This window comes from Chanodichthys erythropterus, chromosome 15 (assembly GCF_024489055.1).
Source record: "Chanodichthys erythropterus isolate Z2021 chromosome 15, ASM2448905v1, whole genome shotgun sequence".
NCBI classification, from domain to species: domain Eukaryota; kingdom Metazoa; phylum Chordata; class Actinopteri; order Cypriniformes; family Xenocyprididae; genus Chanodichthys; species Chanodichthys erythropterus.
Window position 1 is genome coordinate 41942036 of NC_090235.1, and position 24000 is coordinate 41966035.

Here is a 24000-nt window from a genome sequence, read left to right on the forward strand (position 1 = left end):
GATTTAAAAAAATGAATAATAAGTGTTGTAGACCTGTTTTTAATAAAGTTGTTTTTCAAATAAAGGACTTTTCCCCATCTCTTCCATTCTAATTTTCACTGCTTGCCCTCCACCGGAATTTCGCGCGTCACCAGAACCATGTGATTGCAAACAACCTATTTCAGCATGATTAGCCAAAATCCAAGCCAAAATTCCTGTCACAGGAATCGATCACAATCTAAGAGACCTGATTTGAGTTATATTTCAGAAAAAATTAAATTTGTATTGAAAGTTGTTGTCTTTGCACAGCAATATAGAGCTTGCAAGTTTTGCAAAAAATAAAACTTTTATTAAATATTTTGGGCATCACATTTGAATATAAGAATCTCGAGTCAGTGCCAAAAGACATTTCACATTTCACACTTGTATCTTTATTTGGTTGCAATTCTGGTCGCTACAAGTCACACAAATTCACACACACAGTAGTTTGCACTTCAACTCTAATCTCACACATACACTACACACACCCTCTGCTTTTATAATGTCATGCTAATCTGCATACATAGATACGCCCACCATGAGTTTTCAGACACACACACTATTATTCCAGCCCCATATAAAAGTGAAGGCAGAAGTCATCCTGATGTGATCCCAGACTCCAGCTTGCATTGTCTGCAGACCAGTGCCACCTTTCTAACTAAACATAAACCAGGTTAGTATGCTTTGCATGTTTAATAATAAAAAGTTCAGTCTGGAAGATGGAAATTGACAACTACTGTTCAAAATTTTGAGTGCTCATTAAGACTGCATTTATTTGATGAAAAATGCAATAATATTGTGAAATATTTTTACAATTTAAAATAACTGTTTTATATGTGAATATCTTTTAAAATGTAATTTATTCCTGTGATCAAATCTAAATTTTAAGCATCAATTCTCCAGTCTTCAGTGTCATATGATCCTTCAGAAATTCTAATAAAGAAACATTTATGATTATTATCAATGTTGGAAAGTTGTGCTGCTCAGTGTTTTTGTGGAAACTTTTTTTTATTCTTGAATACATAGAAAGTTAAAAAGTAATACATTTGAAATAAAAATCTTTTGTAGCATTATAAAGGTATTAACTGTCACTTTTGTTCAGTTTCATGCATATTATTTAAAAAAAAAAGTAGAGTATATTATCCAATTACCTCCTTTTTTTTGTGAATAACATGCACGTATAATTGCAATAATTGGATACTTGCAAAGGACAAGTTATTGTCTGTAAAGCTAATGTTTTAATTTTGAAGATATTTTAAGTGATTCATGTATTTTGGATTTTAGTGCAGGTTTGTGTTTGCATTTTGTGTATGTGTTTGTGAAAGTAATTCTGTGAGTGTTTACATGCAGAACCAATTTTCTGTGTAGTTTGCAAAATGTAACTATTTTAATGTTTTCCACCATCTGTTTTATATCTTCGTGGTAACCTCAGAAAAAAAATCTTGACAAATATTTAAAAAAAAACAAACAGCTGTTCCAGTTTAATTTACCTTGCCAAGATGCCTCGCCCTGTGTTCAGCAGTGACTTTTAGTAGTTTAGAAGTGAACAGAGACTTCACTGTTCACGGCTCTGGTGGGGTTCAGCGGGCCAAACATCTCCTCAAACTTCACACCTCATTCAAGGAGACACCCAGTTTATGTAATCCATCATCACACAGGTGTTTGTGTGTTTGTGGCATATTTTGACAGTGTAAAAGCAGCCATTGTGCAGCCTATCATAAAAATAAGTTTTCCACATTTAAATGCCAGGAAATGCAGGAATAGGCTATTAGATGGGAAAATTCTGCCTGCCAGTTATTGTTTTTTTCTTCTCTCCCTTCATTCTCCCTTCAGAAGCATTAACAGCTTTACTTAGTCCCATATATTTGTTAAAGTTTGTTAATGTTCTTAAAGTCACCATGAAATCAAAATTGACAATTCTTTTTTTTTTCTTTTTTTTTTTTGTGGAATATTGCAGTATTTATTATAAATGACTTGTCTATGCATATATTAAAAAATAAATAAATAAATAAATAAAAAATATATTGTGCCTCGTAATCTTTATAAAAAAAACTTCCCCCTCCCTCTTACAGCAACATCTCTGATGAAGTGTTTACTGGCATGAAGAAACCTGTCAATCACATGAGATCCACCAATAGCAAACCTCAACCTTCCAATCAATTAATTATGGACAAAATCAAGCCCCACCCTACATTTATTCTTGTTCGAGAAGCAGTTTCACTCAGATAAACATCACAATAGGGAAGAAAAGACTAGTGCAACTTCCTTTTCATGACGACTTAAATGTACAATAAATAAAAATATATATATATATATTTAGATTTTTTATTTTTAGATTTTTTTTAACAAGTCAATTTGTTATTTCCACAAGTTTAATAGTTTTTTTAGAAGTTTCTAAATTTGAAAGGACAAAACTGGATGCAAAAGCAGATGCTTTTTCAATAACATTTTAAAATAAGGTCTCATTTATTAAGGTTAGTTAATGCATTAGCTAACATCAACAAACAATGAGCAATATATTTTTCAAACCATTTATTAATATTTGTTTTTCACAGTGCATTAACTATTGTTAACAAAAATAATGATTTTAGAAATGTATTAGTAAATATAAAGTTATCATTGACTAAGATTAATAAATACTGTAGAAGTACTGTTCAATGTTAGTTCAACTTTTTAAGTTTAACTAATGTTAATGAACAAAACCTTATTGTAATGTATTGTCACTTGTTCTAAGAATGACAGAAAGAGAGAAAAACCAAACTGCATCTTACTCATTAGTCTAGCTTATGTTTCTACAATGGACTTTTCATATGCTGCAATAAATGAAAGGAATAAAGGCCAAATCCTGCAATAAAACTGTGCTGCAGCACATGCTTTGAGTTTATCTTTGTATGTATGCAATGTGTGCAGCTGACTTGTATATGTTTTTTTCTGAGTTTAGTATCTCAACCGCAGCAGTTTAAGTGGCAACAACACCAGTACCTGCCATGGCTGATCAAGAGGCTCGAGAGAACCCGGCCCCCGCTGCCACACCTGCTGTTCGCCCCAAACGCGTGTCCCACCGTGGTCGTAGTGCAGGAGCCAAAATCAGCTCTAATCAACAAGAGGGGAAAGTGGAGGAGTTTGAGCCCTTCATGTTACTGCCCAGAGGACCACCACCACTCAAGGGTGAGAATCAGAAAATCTGTACTTTTCATCGGCTTCTCGAACAGGAAAAAAATTGGGCGGAACTTGATTTTGTCTATTAGGAATTGATTGGGTGGTTGTGGTGGTTTGCTATTGGTGGATCTCGTGTGAGTAACAGGTTGCCCCGCCCTCAAACACATCATCAGAGAAGAGATGTTGCTGAAAGAGGGAGGGCAAGATATTTAGATTAAAGATTAAGAGGCACATGAATTTTAAAAACAATGATGTGTGCAGATAAATCATTCATAATAAACTGCAGTAAATAAACTGCATACTAAACTGCAATATTAAAAAATAATAATAATAATTTCCATTTTGATTTCATGGTAACTTTAAAGTGCTAGAATATTTTTAGATTATCTTGTCATAGTAAGAAATGTATTTAGAGTAAATTCTGGTAGTATCTCTTATATATGGTGGCTTTTAAAAAAAATCACATATTCATAATGTTTTAAGGTTGAATGGGCAGGCAAGCAATTGTTATTGGAATACAATGTCATATACAGTGGCATGAAAAAGTTTGTGAACCACTTGCAGAATCTGAAAATGTGAATAATTTTAATAAAATAAGGGAGATCATACAAAATGCATATTATTTTTTTATTTAGTACTGTCCTGAGTAAGATATTTTACATAAAAGATGTTTGCGTTTAGTTCACGAGACAAAACAATAGCTAAATTTATTAAAATGGACCCATTCAAAAGTTTGTGAACCATTGTATCTTTTCACACTGAGGACAATTGAGGGACTCAAACACAACTTTTAAAAAAGGTTCAAACATTCACTGATGCTCCAGAAGGCAACAAGATGCATTAAGAGCCGGGGGTGAACATTTTTGAATTTAAATATCAAGGTAAATTGTACTTAATGTTTCTTCCGGGAAACATGCAAGTATCTTCTGTTGCTTCTGTAGGGCAGTACTAAATGAAAAACAACGATATTTAAATATAATAAGAAAAATTGTGACATCTTCATCCTGTTTAAAAGTTTTCACCCCCAGCTCTTACTGCATCGGAGCATCAGTGAATGTTTGAACCTTTTTTAAAAGTTGTGTTTGAGTCCTCAGTGTGAAAAGACGGATCTCAAAATCATTCAGTCACTGCTGGAAAGGGTTAAAATATGCAAAAATGCAAGACCTGGAGGATTTTTCTAAAGAACAGAGCTCAGTTTAACCGCTCAGAACAAACAAGAGACTCATGAACAACCATCACAAAACATAAAAACAGTCATAGATCATCCAGATAACCACACACAGTATTGAGAATCAATGGTTCACAAACTTTTGAATGGGGTTATTTTAATAAATTCAGCTATTGTTTTGTCTTGTGAACTAAATGTAAACATCTTTTATGTAAAATATCTTACTCAGTACAGTACTAAATAAAAAATAACATGCATTTTGTATGGTCTCACTTATTTTGTTAAAATTATTCACATTTTCACAGATTCTGCAAGTGGTTCACATACTTTTTCATGCCACTGTATCAATATCGATATTCTTGCCATTTTTGTCTGTGTACAATTTTTCTCTATTTTGTCCCAAATCAGAGAACTATTGAGTTAGACAAGGTCAATACTGTAATAGAAACTTTATTTTAAAAAAGTGATCACTCACAGGTGGTCACTCACTTAAATATGATGTCTTTTTATCAATATGATCTTGCCATTATCAATGTGTGTTATTGTTAACTAAGACCTGGAATAAAGCTGAAATAAACAATTTAGAATAAAACAAAAGAAAAATGATAAATAAATCAATAAAAAACATAACAAAATTAGTAAAAATTAAACTAAAATAAATATAAGAATATAATAAAATATTAATATATAGTATATAAATAATATTAAAATAACACTGGACAAATGGAAAATGTCCCATCATCACATAAATTCTGCATTTCCTCTGAAAATGAATAAAACATTTAAAATTAGCATATAAAGTGAAAGCATGATAAAATAATTTCAGTTAAAGCTAATTTGTGATACATAACCCACTAAATTGACTAAAATGTAATGGTGATGGATAGAGACATGAAAATTGGCTAATATAAACAAACATTTAAAAGACTGGTTTGCATTACTTGCACAAAAATGTAAAAACTGTGTCTGAGTTTGGCATCTAATTCATTTTATCAGTAATAATTATGCAGACACACTTGGTACCATTTCTTCAGAGTGACCCATATTTTATCTAATCAAAAGCCCTCAACTGAAAAGACCATTTCCTCCATATTTACCAGTTGAGCTCTTGTCCCAGTGATAACATTTATTGCAGGAAACGCAACACTTTTATCTTGTAACATCTTGACTTTTTTTTTTTTTTTTTGTCATCCTCTTCCTTTAAAACCCTCAGAGATAAGGAGATGGAAGACATCCTCTGTGAGAGTGTCATGCCACTGTTTTTGCAGAGGGTTTTTTATTGTAAAAAAGGCTCATTTATGGCTGAGCCTGTAATGTGTTGACAGTCCTGTTTCTGTTCTTCAGAGTTTCTTGATATCTGTGATGTTGATGTTCTCAAACGACCTCAAGAGGTCAATAAACAAGAGCACCACACGCACCTGTACTCCAGCGACTTCCTCATTGTGCGTCGGGCTCAAGAGTTCCAGATCAAGATCACCTTCGATCGGCCCTACAAACCAGCTGAAGACAAGTTTGCAGTTGAGTTTGCCATAGGTGAGTCTTCAAAGAATTCAGGTGTATTTGAGGCTGAAAAGTCTGAAATTAACATTTTTTTACAAGTCTTATGCCATTTCATAAAAACATGTCGTTCCTTGCTATTTCGAAGTAAAGAAATCGCCACCTGATACCCAAGAAGATGAACGAGCTGAATCTTTTCATTGAACCCATTGAATTGGTTTATTAATGAATAATAATTTCTAATTAATGAATCGGACTCGTCTAATCATTGCTAGATCATCAATTTTACTTTTAATACTTAAATACATTAAAAAACTTGTACTTTTTCTCAAGTAATATGGAAAATATTGAAAATGCTTACATATATTTTATTGGAGAAATATTTTATGACATTCTAAAAATCCTGGGTTGTTTCAACCCATGTTTGGGTCAAATATTGACAAACCCAACCACTGGTTTAAATACTTTTATTGGAGTAATTAAAATATTGTAAAATAATGTTCTTCATACTAAGAAAAAAAAAGTTTCTTCTATAGCATCGCTGTGAAAAAAACCCTTTTGGAACCTTTATTTTTAAAGGATTAGTTCACTTTGAAATGAAAATTACCTTAAGCTTTACTCACCCCTTAAGCCATCCTAGGTGTATATGACTATCTTCTCTCTGATGAACATAATCTGAGTTGTATTAATAAATATCCTGACGCATCTTTATAATGGCAGTGAACGATACCAACGAGTATGAGCTGAAGAAAGTGCTTCCATCATCTTTCTTCAGCTCATACTCATTGATCCCGCTCACTGCCATTATAAAGCTCAGATGCATCAGGATATTTATTAATATATCTCTGATTGGGTTCATCAGAACGAAGAAAGTCATATACACCTAGGATGGTTTGAGTGTGAGTAAAGCTTGGGGTAATTTTCATTTCAAAGTGAACTAATCCTTTAAGACCATAAATGTTTTTTTAAGCTTCCTTCTACTTAAATTATCAGTTTCCCCCTTTTGCAATACCTAAGAATTATTTAAAGAGGCAAATTGTCCAGCACAGCAATAAATATAATTCACTGTGCATTTTCTGCATATATTTGACATTGAAATTTCACAAGAAATGCGTTCTGCATCTTCTGAGCACCATCATCACTTTCCCTTCTCGTTGGCGCACTTCCCTTTGGTGGCAAAACCTTGTGCACTTCTCTTTTTTTCTTGATAATATTTTACACATCCAGATATTTGCACACTGGCACTGATATTTAAGGAAACTGAGCACACGAAGTCAAATAGATGACTAGTTACGCAATGTGCTATTTACTGGAAAATGCCCCCCTCCCTCCTTTTCCTTAGACAGGCAAACATTTTGAGCAAACCTAGTTGGGTCAGGACAGACTGTGCTATTTATTTTTCCACAATAATGAAGCTCTTAATATTAAATATCTTACTGTGATCTGTTGTCATTGTGCACTAGGACCAAGTCCTCAATACAGCAAGGGCACCTACATTCCCGTCTTCCCCACTGTGGAGCGACAGAGTATTTGGAAGGGTCGGGTCATAGAGACTAGCGACAAGGTTGTCACGATGGGCATCACACCCTCACCAGAGTGCATTGTGGGAAAGTACATGATATATATCGGTGTGGTGACGCCCTACGGCATCCGCAGGACCAGGAGAGACCCAAGCACGGATGTATACATCCTTTTTAACCCGTGGTCATCAGGTTTTAAATTTCTTTCTTTCTGGAGGAGAACCCATATTAAATAGGCTCTCTTATTGGTGTTTCAGTACACATTTAAATTTGGTGCATGTGAAAAAAAAGAAGATGTGAGCGATGATAACTGATGTTTCTTTCGAAGCTGATCCTGTGTTCTTGGATGATGAGGAGGAGCGTGAAGAGTGTGTTATGAACGAGCTGGGGATCATCTATCATGGAGCATATGACGATGTGTCCGAACGTGCCTGGAACTATGGACAGGTGTGCATCACATTTGCTGCAGCTTCTTTATGTTCTTTAAATGTTTTTAATTGCACACTTTTGTCTAATGTTCAAGAATAACTGACTGCCTGCTTTAATGTGTCTTACATAATTTATTAAACTTGACTTGGGACCAATTTAATCTTTTTGAAAAATAAACATTTTTCAGTTATTTATTATTATGCATGCACTTTTATTAAAATATAAACCACTATTGATAAACCAATAATTAGTTTAATGTTATGGACAATAATTGATTAAATTAAATTTTGATAACACAATAAGGTTGTGTTTGTTACCATTAGTTAACATGAACTAAGAATAAACAATATTTCTACAGCATTTATTAATCACAGTTAATGTTAATCTTAACATTTACTAATATTTTTTTTTTTTTTAGAAAAGTGAATTTATGCATCAAAACTTTATAATGTTCAGCATGATGAATATTTATTGTAAAATTGTCAAAAATTGATTACAATTTATGTTGTTAATAATTATTAGTATTTTTAATTTTTAACAAAGCTACAAAGGAATATTTTGACAGAGGGATATTGTGCATCCTTGTTAATTATAAATAAAGGCTGTAATAATATTATGTTTATAAACAGAAAAATTGCAATATTATGTATTTTGTTTGTTTTGTAGTTTGAGTTTGGTGTCCTGGATGCCTGTCTGTACATTATGGATAAAGCAGATATGCCGCTGTCCAACCGTGGTGACGTCATTAAAGTGACCCGCGTCGCCTCAGCCATGGTGAGAAACTGAGACACTTGAACCAGAGAACTGCTGCTAGAGTTTACAAAACACTCATTGATCCTCTTCCCTTATTGTTTATGATCTTATGAGGAACGTCTCGGTTACAAAGGTAACCCTCGTTCCCTGAAGGAGGGAACGGAGACGTACGTCGGACAGACCGACGAATAGGAATCTCGCTAGAGAGGCCAATCTACTTCGAGTGTAACTAAACGAGCCAATGCACATTGGCATGCAATCATATGCATCAGCTGCTCGCCTCGCAGCGCGGGTATATAATGAGCAGCAGGTGCGTTGCATCTTCAGGTTTTCGCTGAGGAGCCGAACCAGATAGGCGGCAGCATCAGCGGGGTACAGCGACTGTGGCGATGGGACGTACGTCTCCGTTCCCTCCTTCAGGGAACGAGGGTTACCTTTGTAACCGAGACGTTCCCATTCAGTCGGTCACGTTCGACGTACGTCGGACAGACCGACGAATAGGAATCCCTACCAAAGCGCCACAGGAGCTGCCCCCTTCCAGCGCTCTGTTGTAAGCCACCTGAACTCCCTTGCCTGAGGATGGTGGGACAGGGCTAACACAGAGAGAGTCGATCACTGCTGTTCCCCAAAACCCATTCAGTGAGACTATTGGATAACGCTGGGAAAGCGTACCCTTCGCTGGGAAAGGAACGCTGCGGAAGCCACATCCTTCCCCGAAGGAGTTATGTGGAGAAGTACATATGGACTAACCCTGTAGGGCTGTGCTACATATGGAAGAGCTGGGGTGACTCCAACCCGATGAAGGGTAGGTTCTCCCAGAGGGAAAGACACGGGCTTCGTTTAGGAGCAACCGTGGAACCAACCATATGGGATCCCCGTAGGGTCACACATATGGAACCCAGCCTAAACCCGGTTCTCAAGGATACAACGGAGTATAGGCCTGGCGCCAGACGCTCCGCCACGTCGGCTGCCGAAGGGATATCGGAGGACTCGACAGGGTCTGCCTTGTAGGGACTCTCTGGAGAAAAGAAGCGCATGTAGCGCAGCAAGCCGACACTAAGCCGGGGCCTCTCCGTGCCTCTGACCTGTGGCGAGAACATGGGAGGAGACCGGCTCGACACGAAGGCTATAGTATCTAGCGAACGTTTTAGGTGTCGCCCAGCCCGCAGCTCTACAAATGTCTGTCAGCGAGGCGCCACGAGCCAGCGCCCAGGAGGATGCGACACCTCTCGTGGAGTGAGCATGCAACCTGAGCGGGCAGGGCACACCCTGAGCTTGGTAAGCCAGGGCGATGGCATCCACTATCCAGTGGGCCATCCCCTGCTTGGAGACAGCCTTTCCCTTCTGCTGGCCTCCATAACAGACAAGAGCTGGTCTGAGGTCCTGAGGCTTTAGGTTCTGTCTATGTACAGTCGCAAAGCGCGGACTGGACAGAGTAAAGCCAGGGCTGGGTCTGCCTCCTCCGAGGGCAGCGCTTGCAGGCTCACCACCTGGTCCCTGAAGGGAGTGGTAGGAACCTTGGGCACATAGCCAGGCCGGGGTCTTAGTACCACGTGGCTATCACCCGGCCCGAACTCCAGGCACAATTCGTCGACCGAAAATGACTGCAGGTCCCCTACCCTCTTGATGGAGGCCAATGCCACCAGCAGCAAAGTCTTCATAGACAGAATCTTTAAGTCTGCTGACAGCAAAGGCTCAAAGGGAGCAATCTGAAGTGCTCTCAGCACCAGAGTGAGGTCCCAAGAGGGTATGGAGAGGGGACGAGAAGGATTTAACCGTCTCGCCCCCCTAAGGAACCTGATGACCAGGTCGTGCTGACCAACAGATTTGCCATCTAAGTGGTCGTGGTAAGCAGATATAGCAGCAGTATGGACTTTGAGGGTGGAGGGGGGACAGCCTACGCTCCAACCCTACTGCAAGAAGGAAAGCACGACTCTGATCGAGCATCTTCGGGGGTCTTCCCGGCGAGAAGAGCACCACTCGACGAACAGGTTCCACTTTGGAGGCGTAAGCACGTCTCGTAGACAGTGCACGTGCCGAAGTGATGGTGTTAAGTACCTCAGGGGGTAAGTCACCTAGAACCTCCGCATCCCGTCCAAGGGACCAGACATGGAGTTTCCAGAGGTCTGGACGCGGGTGCCAAAGAGTGCCCCGTCTCTGAGAAAGAAGGTCTTTCCTCAGAGGGATGGGCCAGGGAGGGGCTGTCGCGAGGAGTGAGAGTTCTGGGAACCAGGTCCGGTTGGGCCAGTAAGGCGCAACTAAAAAGACCTGCTCCTCGTCCTCCCTGACTTTGCACAGGGTCTGTGCAAGTAGGCTCACTGGGGGAAACGCATATTTGCGCAGGCCCCGGGGCCAGCTGTGAGCCAGTGCATCTGTCCCGAGTGTCCCCTCGGTCAGAGAGTAAAACAACTGGCAGTGGGAGGTTTCTGGTGAGGCAAACAGGTCTACCTGAGCCTCTCCGAATTCTCTCCAGATCAGTTGAACCACCTGGGGGTGGAGTCACCACTCTCCTGGCAGCGCAGCTCATGATAGCTCGTCAGCCACACGGTTGAGCACACCGGAGACATGAATGGCGCGAAGCGACCTCAGATGCTTCCGACTCCACAGGAGGAGATGGCGGGCGAGTTGTGACATGCGACGGGAGCGTAGACCACCTTGACAGTTGATGTACGCAACGGTCGCAGTGTTGTCCATACGGACCAGTACATGCTTGCCCTGAAGCAGGCCTTTGAGGCGGCTCAGAGCAAGGCGTACTGCCAGCAACTCGAGGCAATTGATGTGCCAATGCAGATGGGGTCCCGTCCAAACCCCTGAGACTGCATGCCCGTATTACGTGGCACCCCAGCCGGTGGCAGAAGCATCTGTGAACACCACAGCATGCCGGGACACCTGTTCTAGGGGCACTCCTGCCCGAAGAAACAAGGGGTCCGACCACGGACTGAAGGTTCGGCGGCACTACTGAGTGATTGGCACCCGGAATGTGCCGCGCTGCCACGCCCATCTCGGGACTCGGCCGTGAAGCCAGTGCTGAAGCGGTCTCATATGAAGCAGACCGAGCGGTGTTACAGCCGCAGCAGCCGCCATATGCCCCAGGAGCCTCTGAAAGAACTTCAGTGGGACCGCTGTCCTGCCATTGAATGTATTCAGGCAGTTCAACACTGACCGAGCACGTTCCTCTGTGAGGCGTGCTATCTGCTCGACCGAATCCAACTCCATACCGAGAAAAGAGATCCTCTGCACCGGGGCGAGTTTGCTCTTTTCCCAGTTGACCTGAAGCCCCAACTGGCTGAGGTGTCTGAGCACCAAATCCCTGTGTTTGCACAACTGATCCCGGGACTGTGCTAGAATGAGCCAGTCGTCGAGATAGTTGAGAATGCGAACACCCTGTTCTCTCATGGGAACAAGGGCTCCCTCCACGACTTTCGTGAAGACGCGGGGAGACAGGGCCAGCCCGAAGGGTAGGACTCTGTACTGATATGCTCGACCTTCGAAAGCGAATCTCAGGAATGGCCTGTGTCGCGGAAGAATTGAAACATGGAAGTACGCGTCCTTCAGGTCAATCGCTGCAAACCAATCTCGGAGACGGATGCACTCGAAAATGCGTTTCTGCGTGAGCATTTTGAATGGTAGCTTGTGGAGGCTCCGATTCAAAACTCGCAGGTCCAAGATCGGTCGTAACCCGCCGCTTTTCTTGGGTACAATGAAGTAGGGGCTGTAGAACCCCGACCTCAAATCGGCTGGAGGGACCGGCTCTATCGCGTCCTTCGCCAGTAGGACTGCGATCTCCGCACGCAGGACAGGGGCATCGGCATCTTTCACTGTAGTGAAGAGGACGTCCCTGAACTTGGGGGGGGGAGCCGGGTGAACTGAATCGCAAAGCCGACCCTGATGGTCCGAAGGAGCCAGCGAGACGGACTGGGGAGCGCTAACCCGGCTCGCAGAGACCGTACAAGCAGGACCAAAGAGACCACCGGTGTACCCGCAGCAGGGCAGCGAGGTGGAACACAGGGACGCGGCTCGGGGGGCTCTCTTTGTGAGGCGGCCCGAAGCGGCGTCACAGTGTGCTAGGCAACACTTACCTGGCTCCACGGATGGACAGAGGGAGCAGTCGAGGCTTTGGCTGCCCGCTGCTCGCTGCTGTCCGCTGGCGACAGAAGAGGGGGATGAGAGTGGTGAGGTTTTTCTCCTCCCACTGCTCTCCAAACCCTCTTCAGACCTGGAAATGGAGGAACTGCTCTTTAAAATTTGGGTACCGCTGCCTCTTGGGTCAGTGGCGGAACAGAAACAAACCCAATAAAGGATTTACCACCTGGCCCTCCTCCAGGGGTGGAAGAGCAGCCCCACCCATCTCTGGGTCACCCGTCTCAGGGGTGATTCTCACCAACCAGTTAAACAGCTGCAGAGACGGGAGGCGTCATCTCCCCGCAATGGATACAGCAGAGCCTGCTGGGCCGGAGTTTCTTGCAGGGGACGACACCCTTGGCGACGAGCAGACTGAGGGGCGGCCCAAGAGGAACTCAATGGTTTGTCATGGGAAGCTCCCCTATCCGCTACTAACTGAGGAGAACCGCTGGGCTCAGTCCTCGACAGTGTCACCGAAAGGCCACCTCGTAATATGGGAGCATTGAGAAAGCATTTAGCTTGACAACCTCTCACACCTCACAAGGTAAGCCAGGGGGCACTTCTGGACCACGGAGGTGGACATCGTCTGGCTGAGGGCCTGCGCCGTGACTTTGATCACGGTTAGTCAACAAGCGCAGCTCAACCCCAGCACAGAACTACCCTCATGCAAAAAGAGTGCCTTGGCCTCACATGCAGGGTGGGTGTGGTCTGTGTACAGCCACCCCATCCAAGAGGGTAGTGAGAGAGGAAAAACTTATGCAGATTGGCACCTTTGGCATTCCATATTTATGGCACCAAAATACCCCCATACTGCCAAGTTTTCCATGCACATCTGGAAGACCCAGGAAAGCATGGCTGTAAACTCTGAATCTGAGTCAGCATAAGCACACACCATTACAGTGGGCAGCGTCACCCTCATTTCCAGAGCATAACAGCACTCTCTCCGATGCTGCAATCGACGTCTGTCCCTCAGCTGGAGCTCTGAATGAAATGCTAGGTTCCCCTATGAAAAGGACCAGCAATCCAATCCAGAAACTGCACAGCTTGCAATGCGCTAGAGAGGGAGGGGCCCTAGGGGGTTGGTTCCCCGAAGGAACCCCTCAACCTCATGTCACCCAAGCCATATCAGCAAAGTAGACCTCTTCTGGTGCACCAGAGAGGGCGCTACAATGGAGATTACGCAAGGGAACCGCGCATCTAGAGCGCCGAGCGAGCGCTGGGTTGCCGTGACAACCCGCGCTGCAACCCGGCAGCTCGACGGCACACGACACGCAGAGGAGCGAGAGGTTTGCTCTCGCTGATCTCCGCGGTCTCCCAGAGTGTCGGGCAGAGCCGCGGCTGTGCTTTTACACACAAGCGGCAGCTGGCCAACAACAGAGGGGACTCAAGCTTCCCGGAGAAAGAGGAGTCACGACCGGCGTGTCGACGTGATCATGTTCTCATATGAAAACATGAACACCCACGAACATCATTTCAGCACGCGCCCAGACATGCGAAACGGTGATCGTGGCCGTCAGTGAGGACAGGAACGATCGCATCCAGAAACACAAGTAGGATGTCGTCTTTAAAAAGACGCGAATCTACTTGTGTAAGCTCTTTCAGGGACTTTACTCTTTTAGAAGTGCTGAAGCACGCAGGGGAACGGCCACCGCAACACAGACAGGGATTGTGTGCAGCCTGTCATGTGCTTTCTCTCTCTTTGAAGGCGCTCACTCTTACCAGCCGTAAAAACGGCTTTTCAGCGCACCGTACCGGCCGTGAGAACAGCCTTCTGACGCTGTCAAACAGCTATTTGCTCAAAAACGGCAAACGAAACAGAAAAAGAGAGGACGTCGACCCCGCTGCTGTGCTGTTCGCCCGCACTCGGAAAAAAAGAGAAGTTCAACCAAAAAGCTTGACTCGTCTTCTAGCAGACACTCGCTTGCAGAGAACAGGAACAAACACTGTTCGGCTCCGAAGCGAAAAGCTGAAGATGCAACGCACCTGCTGCTCATTATATACCCGCGCTGCGAGGCGAGCAGCTGATGCATATGATTGCATGCCAATGTGCATTGGCTCGTTTAGTTACACTCGAAGTAGATTGGCCTCTCTAGCGAGATTCCTATTCGTCGGTCTGTCCGACGTACGTCGAACGTGACCGACTGAATGGGAACTGAGCTTTGCTGTGCCAAATTTGGTCTATATTATAAATGCTCATAGCTAATAGTAAAGCATTGAACTGTCATTATTTGACAGAAAAATAATACTTTTATTCAGCAGTGATACATTACATTGATCAAAAGTGACAGTAAAAACATTTATAATGTTTCTGTTTCAAATAAATGATGTTCTTTTTAACCTTCTATTCATCAAAAACACTATATATCTATCACAATTTCCACAATGTTTTCAACATCGATAATAATCAGAAATGTTTCTTGAGCAACAATTCATCATATTGTTATGATTTCTGAAAGGTCATGTGACACTGAAGACTGGAGTAATGATGCTGATGAAATTCAGCTTTACCATCACAGGAATAAATTACATAATTTTAAGATATATTACAATAGAAAATAATTATTTTCATTTGAAATAATACTTCACAACATTACTGTTTTTGCTGCATTTTTGATCAAATAAATGCAGCCTTGGTGAACAGAAGAGACTTCTTTCGAAAAAACAAAAATACAAGTAACTTTTGAACATTGAAGCTCTTAATACTAAAAATGTTTATTATTATGTGTGCTATTGGTAAAACAACAAATCTTTTTCAACTTTCATGAACTTATTGTTGACCTTGCCTCTTCCGTGGCTCAAACCAGCTGAACTCCCGTGATGATGACGGTGTGTTGGTGGGAAACTGGAGTGGAGATTACACATACGGCGTCCCCCCGACGTCCTGGACCGGCAGTGTGGAGATCCTCCTGGACTACTTAAACACCAAGGGAACACCGGTCTGCTATGCCCAGTGCTGGGTCTATGCTGCCGTCTTCAACTCCTGTGAGAGCTCACTTCACCAGGACAAGTCATTAATTCATAGGTCACATGATCGTTGGTCTATATGTACAGCATAATGTACGTCTAGCTGGTTGTTATTGCAAAATAAACCCTGACAGGGTGATCAGGTCTTGTTTGACTTTTGAAGGGGTTGATTTTGCAGTAACAACCAGCTGGATGTACATTATCCTATTTTCCCAGCTAACAAATTTTTTAGTCCAAAATCCAGTCCAGTCTTCTTAATGTTAGCAGAATTTTTTAAAGGTTAGGATGGTGTTCCTGAAGCTTAATTTTTATTGAACACTTCAACAATATTTCCTACTATTAATACTAAAGTTCTCCAGTTTCATATTACAGTAAATACAGTCAATAACTGAGGCTGTGTTTAAATGAAAGGAGAGAGAATGTGTCCCTCCTCCGTGGTGTAATACAAGAGACGTGAAAGAAGCGCTGCCCTCAAATACCCGGATGAATGATCTGTTATAAGATGTTGCTTTTGACAATGGTCATTATTGGTAATAAATAATCAGTGTTGGGATAGTTACTTTTAAAAGTAATGCATTACAATATTGAGTTACTCCCTAAAAAAGCAACTAATTGCGTTACTTAGTTACTTTTAATGAAAAGTAATGCGTTACATTACTTTTGTGTTACTTTTCCTCATCTGGGCTAGGCTTGCTTGTTTGTTTGTTTTTTAACCCTCTGGCGCTGATGATTTCTGAAATTTAAAAAAAAAGTTCTCTTTGTCCAAATGGCATGAGACTTTGTACAGTTGTCAACACTTTCTAGGTCTACAAATAAAAAAATTAATCGGAATGATATCTGTTTTTATGTTAGTGTGAAAAAAAAGTAACAATCCTGCTGTTCAGGATCTCTGAAGGAAGAGGGAAAAAAAATGTTATTTGTAACAAAATAATTGTTTTTATTTTAAACAAATTTAGTTTTACTTTGTTTTTTTTCTCAACATTTATGCAGTTTTTGGAGGATTTATATATTTAAAATTTATATTAGGAAATTAAAAAATTTTTTTTTTAAATATGTTTTAATGCAAAAACAGCTTTTTATGTAAAATTCACTTTATAAAAGACCCACATTTTTAACTTTCATTCGTGGGGATAACATGGATAATTTGACTTGGTTTAGTGTAAGATTTTTGCCTGTCTTTTGGAAAATGCAGTTTTAAAAGTAAACAAATTATCACTTTATCCAGTAGATGGCTGCAGAGCTCCACTATTTGCTATGTGTTATTTGACTGACTGAAAGACATCATTGTATTCATATCTAAATATTATGAAATCAGAATTATAACAATATATTTTTTTTTTGTCAAAGTTTAACATTTTTTCTTGTACTGAAGGAAATCAGTTTTTCAATAATATTATATTACATGTCACCACAGCTTAGAAAATGGACAAAATTCAACCTCAAAAATCAGAAACAATGCAGACAGAAATGAAGTGGCGCACTTTACAACATCCACAATGCAAAATGATCCATGTGCTTTATTTGCTCATTTTTTATTGCTGTTCAGTTGATCGCATTTTGATGTTTATGTCATGTATTTGTACGCAATATGTAATATAACTGATTTAGTTTTTTTCAGTACAAAAAAATGCTAAACTTTGACAAAAAGTACATTTTAATATGTAGCTATAAATCCAACTGCAAAAAAAAAAAAAAAAATGTGAAAGATTTCTTTCATTTAGTCAAATAGCACAAAGCAAATAGTGGAGCTCTGCAGCCATTTACTGGATAAAGTTTTAACTTTTAAAACTGCATTTTCCAAAAGATGGGCAAAAATCTTAGACTAAACCATGTCAAATTATCCATGTTATCCCCATGAATGAAAGTTAAAAATGTGGGTCTTTTATAAAGTGAATTTTACATAAAAAGCTGCTTTTGTATAAAAATTTAATTTATTTATATAAATATAAAAAATATCATAAATACTCCAAAAACTCCACAAATGTTGAGTAAAAACAATGACAAACTGTCAAATTGCATTTGTTAAAAAAATATTTAAAATTAAAAATTAAATAATTATTTTGTTACAAAATTACATTTTGTTCCCTGGGGTCTCCAGAGACCCCGAACAGCACGAGTGTCGACCCCAAACGAACAGCACCAAAGGGTTAATAACAACAAAAAAAGTTATGTTTTGGTTAATGTAAAGGCCCTTTCACACCAAAAGTGAAATAAATAAGCCTCAGGCTGAAGGAAATGCATATTTACACCTGTACAGTAGAGGGCACAGCTCAAACTTTTCAGCTGTGCTGCTATTCTGGATTAAATAAGTATAAGTTCAACACTCTTATTTCTAAGTACTTTTTGCTTATTATTATGGTTGAATTGAGTCACTGAAGGTCAGCCACAAAGACATTGGTTAATAAAGTGAGATTAAATACATAAAGTATATTTGTGTAATTTAATATGATTAATTATTACCATATTTTGTGTAAAATTCTGAGATTGCATTTCACTGTTTTTAATTAATTTTGAGGAATACTTAATGTTTTCATGCAAGTGAGATGAGTAAATGCATATTCACATTTAGTGTAGAACTAAAATAACCATCACATACACATGCGCACACAACACCTCTGCACTTTATTTCTCTCAACATGGGGACAGGAGAGCTGTCAGTCAATAAATGTGAAAACAAAGTAACTTGTGTTACTTAGCCTATTTGAAAAAGTAACTTAGATATTTTGTTGTAAATTGAAAAAAGTAATGCATTACTTTACTAGTTACTTGAAAAAAGTAATCTGATTATGTAACTCAGGTTATTTGTAATGCGTTACCTCCAACACTGCGAATAACTGACTTCGGATTGTTGCAACCTGCCAATCAGAACTGAGCATTACAGAGAGTTGTGTAATAATATTTATCTCCTTCCTCCCCACAGTCTTGCGTTGTCTCGGGATCCCCAGCAGGGTCGTGACGAACTTCTTCTCTGCCCACGACAATGACGGAAACTTGAAGATGGACATCATTCTGGATGAAAACGGAAAACTGGACCGGAATCGCACCAAGGATTCTATCTGGTTTGTGCTCTTTAATGTTTTTTAAATTTTTTTTTTAAATTCTGCTGCTGGATCTAGGCATGATGGTGTTTTCTGTCACATATGGCACAGAAACGAGAAGGTAGATCCATGTGCAGCTTTAATGGGGTAATCCAGAAATGTAATCCAAAACAGGCAAGGGTCAAAATCTACAGAAACAGTCCATGCAAAAACAAGAAAAACACAAAGAAAACTAAAACGGAGAAACCAGAAACCATACATGAAAACACCATAACAAAAGCAGAAACAAACCGGGTATAAATAGACAGACACTAATGATGAAACACAAAACAGCTGGGTGCAATGAAACAGGATTGTGAGTCTGGGAAGTGTGTTATGGGAAATTAAGTCCAAGAGTGAAAACAAGAGTCCGGGTTGGAGTGCCCTCTAGTGGCTGATTAGGGCACTCCCACTAGTGATCATGACAGTTTTATATATGGCACACATGTATTTACACAATTGCATAATATTGATATTGTAATAATGATTACGCCCTGCATTGTGATGCAATGTGAGTAGATCTGAATGTAATGCTGCAATTGACACTTTTCACTAATTTAATTTCACTTTAATTTGTACACTGGCTTTTTTTACCTGAATTTGAGGAGCATTTTTTTGTTCATTTTGATGGTATTTTGACCCCAAGGCCACGTAAATCTCTGACCCTGCTGCTCAAAGACACTTGTTATGCAGTGGATGATTTGCTTTATCTTCATCTGCAGGAATTATCATTGCTGGAACGAGTGCTACATGGCGAGACCCGATCTGCCTTCTGGCTTTGGAGGGTGGCAGGTTGTGGATGCTACGCCACAGGAGACAAGCGATGGTAGGACATACACACAAAAAACACTGTATCAGTTTGCTGTTCTGTGATGTTATTGAGGTTGTTCTTCTGTCAGGTATGTTCAGGTGTGGACCTGCATCAGTAGCTGCCATTAAAAATGGCCAGATCTGCTACCCATTTGATGCCCCTTTTGTGTTCGCTGAGGTAATGCAAACAATGTGAAAGAGTCTTTATGCTTTTAACCCTTGGGGAACCACTGCAATCACTGTATTACTGTTCCTGCAGGTGAACAGTGATGTGGTCTTTTATCGTAGACATAAAGATGGCACTTTGGACGTAGTGAAGGTGAATCAAACTCACGTGGGCCGCATGGTGCTGACCAAAGCCGTGCTGCACGATGGACGTCGAGACATCACCAATCAATACAAGTTTCCTGAAGGTGAGAGATGTTGCTCTTGGTTATAAATGCCAGATAACCAGGATCAACTTCAATTTTAGAGCTTTATTTCCTCAGGGACCCCAGAGGAGCGCACTGTGCTGGAGAAGGCAGAGGAGTTCGGCTGTCAGAGGGAGAAATCCTCTCTTTCTAAGGGTGATGTAGATATGGAGATGCTTAGTCTGGACGTTCGTGTAGGGGACAACTTTAACGTGACACTGCAGTTTAACAACCACAGCGACCAGCGGCGCACTGCAGACGTGTACGTCACCGGGACTGTGGTGTATTATACCGGAGTCCCGAGTGCTGAGGTTGTGTTTAATACACCCAAAGTCAAACTGGAGCCACAGCAGAGTGAGTAAACGGAGGAGAGAGTAGGGCTGGGTGCACAAATTTCTTGATTCAATTTTGACTCACAAGTTTGCAATTCAGATCTCATTTTGATTCATGATATTGATTCATTTGGATATTCATCAGTTTTACAGTACATATCAAAGAAAAAAAAAAGCAACTAATGCTGTAAACTATACCGGGAATCCTGTCAGTTGGTACATTAACAATTTTTAAATTTTTCTTAAACAGGTTTAAAGAGTGGCTTGAAGTCCGTGGGTCGGCCAAAATAACAAACAAAAGATAAAGAGCTACCTATTTTTAAATATCTTCCCTAGAACAAAGATAACAAAAGAAAAACATAGACTTACCTTCCTACTAACAGAATAAACAGGAGTAAAAGAATAACCAAACAAAAAGGGCCTTCCACTAACAAATGGTTTGTCAAGGAAAAGGCAGTTGAACAGTTACCAGCCTATACCGCTAACAATTCATTTATTCACACCAGAATGTAGTTTAAAGGCTAGTCCAGCAGCGCGTCACGCACACTCGCTGGTTCTACAACAGGAAGCAGGAGAGGGAACCCGTCAAACAGTCTTCCCTCAAGATTTTTATCCAGCAACCGATTCGTGACTCCACCCACACACACAGCTGCACCTGTTCACATACAATTAACAGAGCACAGAGGGAGGGCGAGAAAGAGAGAGAGAACACTTACACAAAACAATGTTACACTTCAGATACGTAACACTCTTCCCCACCCCAAAAGATTAAGACCTTAATCTTAAAAACTCTTACTCCATATTTTCAGTACTATGAGCTCTGGACAACGCATCAGCGATTAGGTTCTCAGTGCCACGCTTATGAGCAATCTCGATGTTAAATTCTTGAAGCGCAAGGGACCAACGCATTAAGCGCTGATTCGTATTGTACATACGGTTAAGAAAAATCATAGGATTATGGTCTGTGTAAACTTTAATTGGGGTCGTAGAACCACCCAAGTAAACTTCAAAATGTTTCAACGCCATCAACAAGGCTAAGGCCTCTTTTTCAATTGTGCTATACTTGCATTGGGTGCGACTGAACTTTTTCGAAAAGTAACACACTGGCTTGTTCACTCCCATTTCTGAAGTTTGTAAAAGAACAGCTCCAGCGCCAATAGAACTTGCGTCAACTTCAAGTTGGAAAGGGCGTGTGAAATTAGGTGCTGACAAAATTGGTGCGTTACATAGGAGATCTTTGGCTCCTGAAAAAGCTTGTTGACATGCAGAAGACCACACAAGACTTTGAGTAGGCCGGAGGAGATTAGTCAAGGGCGCAACAAGAGTAGCAAAGTTGCGACAAAACCCTCGATAATAACTGGTCATTCCTAAAAAGCGGCGTAACTCACGTTTATTTGTGGGGACTGGAAACTCAGATACAGCGATCACTTTGGCATCCAGTGGGCAGACTTCACCTTGCCCAACACGCTTGCCAAGGTAGGTGACGTACGCTTGAGCAAATTCACATTTCGTTAAGTTTACTGTTAAGGATGCAACAGATAAACGAGAGAATACATCATGTAGTGTTTCAACATGTTCTTTCCACGTAGAGGAATACACAACAATATCGTCAAGATATGCATCACATTTTCATATCCCATTAAGTACCAGCTGCATCAGCCGTTGGAAAGTAGAGGGTGCGTTTCTCATCCCGAACGCCATCACGGAATATTGACAAAAGTAATCTGGAGTAACAAATGCTGAAATATCAACAGCACGAGCGGTAAGGGGCACTTGCCAATAACCTTTGAGTAGGTCAAGTTTTGTAACAAATTTGGCAGGTCCGACTCTATCAATGAGGTCATCTATTCTTGGTAGAGGGAAACGTTCAGGCTTAGTCACAGCATTAACTTTCCGAAAATCTGTACAGAATCGGAACGTTAAGTTAGCTTTTGGTACTAAAAGACAGGGAGAGCTCCAAGCGCTCTGGCTGGGTTCTGCTAATCCATTACGTAACATGTATTCCACCTCTGTTTTCATAAGATCACGTTTATGAGGATTAACTCTGTAAGGATGTTGTTTAATTGGAGTAACATCTCCAACATCGATATCATGGAATAACACATTCGTGCGAGACGGAACATCTGAGAAAATACTAGGGAAACTGTCAATCAATTTGATAATATCCTCTCTTTGACAGTCTGGCAGATGACCCAGGAAAACATGTATGTTTTTAAGAACGTTAGAATTTTCTAAGCTTTCTCCCACAACAGAAAACTTCTCCCCAATCTCATCTGCGACTTCGATGTGCGAAGCAGAAGAAACCACCGTAACCACGGGTTTAACTGACGTTTCACTTTGACCTCTTGGTAAGGCTTCAACATGTTCACGTGACAAAGCCTCGTTTTATTTCTACGATCTGGCGTTTTCAGTATGTAATTTGTGTCATTCACTTTTCTTTCCACAATATAAGGACCAGTAAATCGGGTCTGGAGAGATGAACCAGGCATTGTTAACAAGGCCAACACCGATTCTCCAGGTTCGAACGAACGAGCAACACTTTTGCGATCGTAACACTTTTTCATCACTGCTTGCGAGCTTTCCAAATTCAGTTTCGCCAGTTCACAAACACGTGTTAACCGTTTACGGAGTGTGTCAACATACTCAGTAACTGGTACAAACGTAGATTCGCTCATAAGTAACTGTTCATTCAGAAGTTTAAGTGGTCCACGAACTAAATGTCCGAATACCAATTGTGCTGGACTAAAGCCAAGAGAATCTTGTACGGTCTCTCGTACAGCGAAAAGTAATAAAGGCAAACTATCAGCCCAATCTTTTCCTTCCTCCACACAGTAAATACGCAACAATGTTTTAAGAGTTTGGTGAAACCGTTCTAAAGCGCCCTGAGTCTGAGGTCGATAAGCGCTAGACGTCTGATGTGATACCGAATCTCTAGACAACACCTGTTTAAACAGTTTTGACGTAAAATTAGTTCCGCAGTCTGTTTGAATTGTTCGTGGCAGACCGAAAAGAGAGCAGAATTTGATGAGTTCCTTAACAATTGTTTTTGCTTTTAAGTTACGCAGAGGAACAGCCTCAGGAAATCGTGTGGCTGCGCACATCAGCGTAAGAATATACTGGTGTCCACCTTTAGACTTCGGAAGTGGTCCTACACAATCTAGAATTAAACGTTCGAAAGGTTCCCCTACCACGGGAATTGGATGCAAAGGCACTGGTCGTATGACTTGATTAGGCTTCCCCGCAATCTGGCATGCATGACAAGAACGGCAATATTTCGCTACACTCGATCTCAAGCCAGGCCAATAGAAGTACTTTACAACACGCTGAAAAGTTTTGTTCACTCCGAAATGTCCTGCCATGACGTGATCATGAGCCAGTTCAAGCACTACTGAACGATAACATGTAGGCAAAACAATTTGACAAACAGGGCCCAACTCGGTCCCGTCTGCAGACATCGGAAGCCATTTACGCATCAAAACATCTTCGTCCCAATAATAACCTATTCTTACACGAGCAAGGTCATTTTTCGTTTTCACAGCAGTTTCAATACAGCGAGACAGGGTCGAATCAGACTTTTGCGCAATACTGAGCTGTTTTCGCCCAATATTAACTATTTGGTTACCTTTAGTGGGTACGTCAGAACTCAGAACCCATCTCTAATACATGGTCATCCACTGACAGAGACAGTTCTGTGGGGTCCAAACGTAACAAAAAAGAATCAGACAAATCAATTGTGTCAGC

At 41.0% G+C, this 24000-nt stretch overlaps 1 protein-coding gene across 1 annotated transcript in view; it reads left to right on the plus strand.

Annotated features, from left to right (window-relative positions):
* The first annotated feature begins 358 nt into the window (after positions 1-358).
* f13a1b (coagulation factor XIII, A1 polypeptide b) overlaps positions 359-24000 on the plus strand; it is a 35006-nt gene continuing 11364 nt past the window's right edge. The window contains exons 1-12 of the mRNA XM_067411382.1: positions 359-691; positions 2960-3186; positions 5690-5878; positions 7306-7554; positions 7691-7809; positions 8458-8565; positions 15471-15648; positions 18551-18689; positions 19430-19533; positions 19607-19695; positions 19777-19930; positions 20006-20281. Of these exons, the coding sequence (XP_067267483.1) occupies positions 3006-3186; positions 5690-5878; positions 7306-7554; positions 7691-7809; positions 8458-8565; positions 15471-15648; positions 18551-18689; positions 19430-19533; positions 19607-19695; positions 19777-19930; positions 20006-20281 (1786 nt within the window). The 5' untranslated portion in view covers positions 359-691; positions 2960-3005. The remainder of the gene's footprint in view (positions 692-2959; positions 3187-5689; positions 5879-7305; positions 7555-7690; positions 7810-8457; positions 8566-15470; positions 15649-18550; positions 18690-19429; positions 19534-19606; positions 19696-19776; positions 19931-20005; positions 20282-24000) is intronic.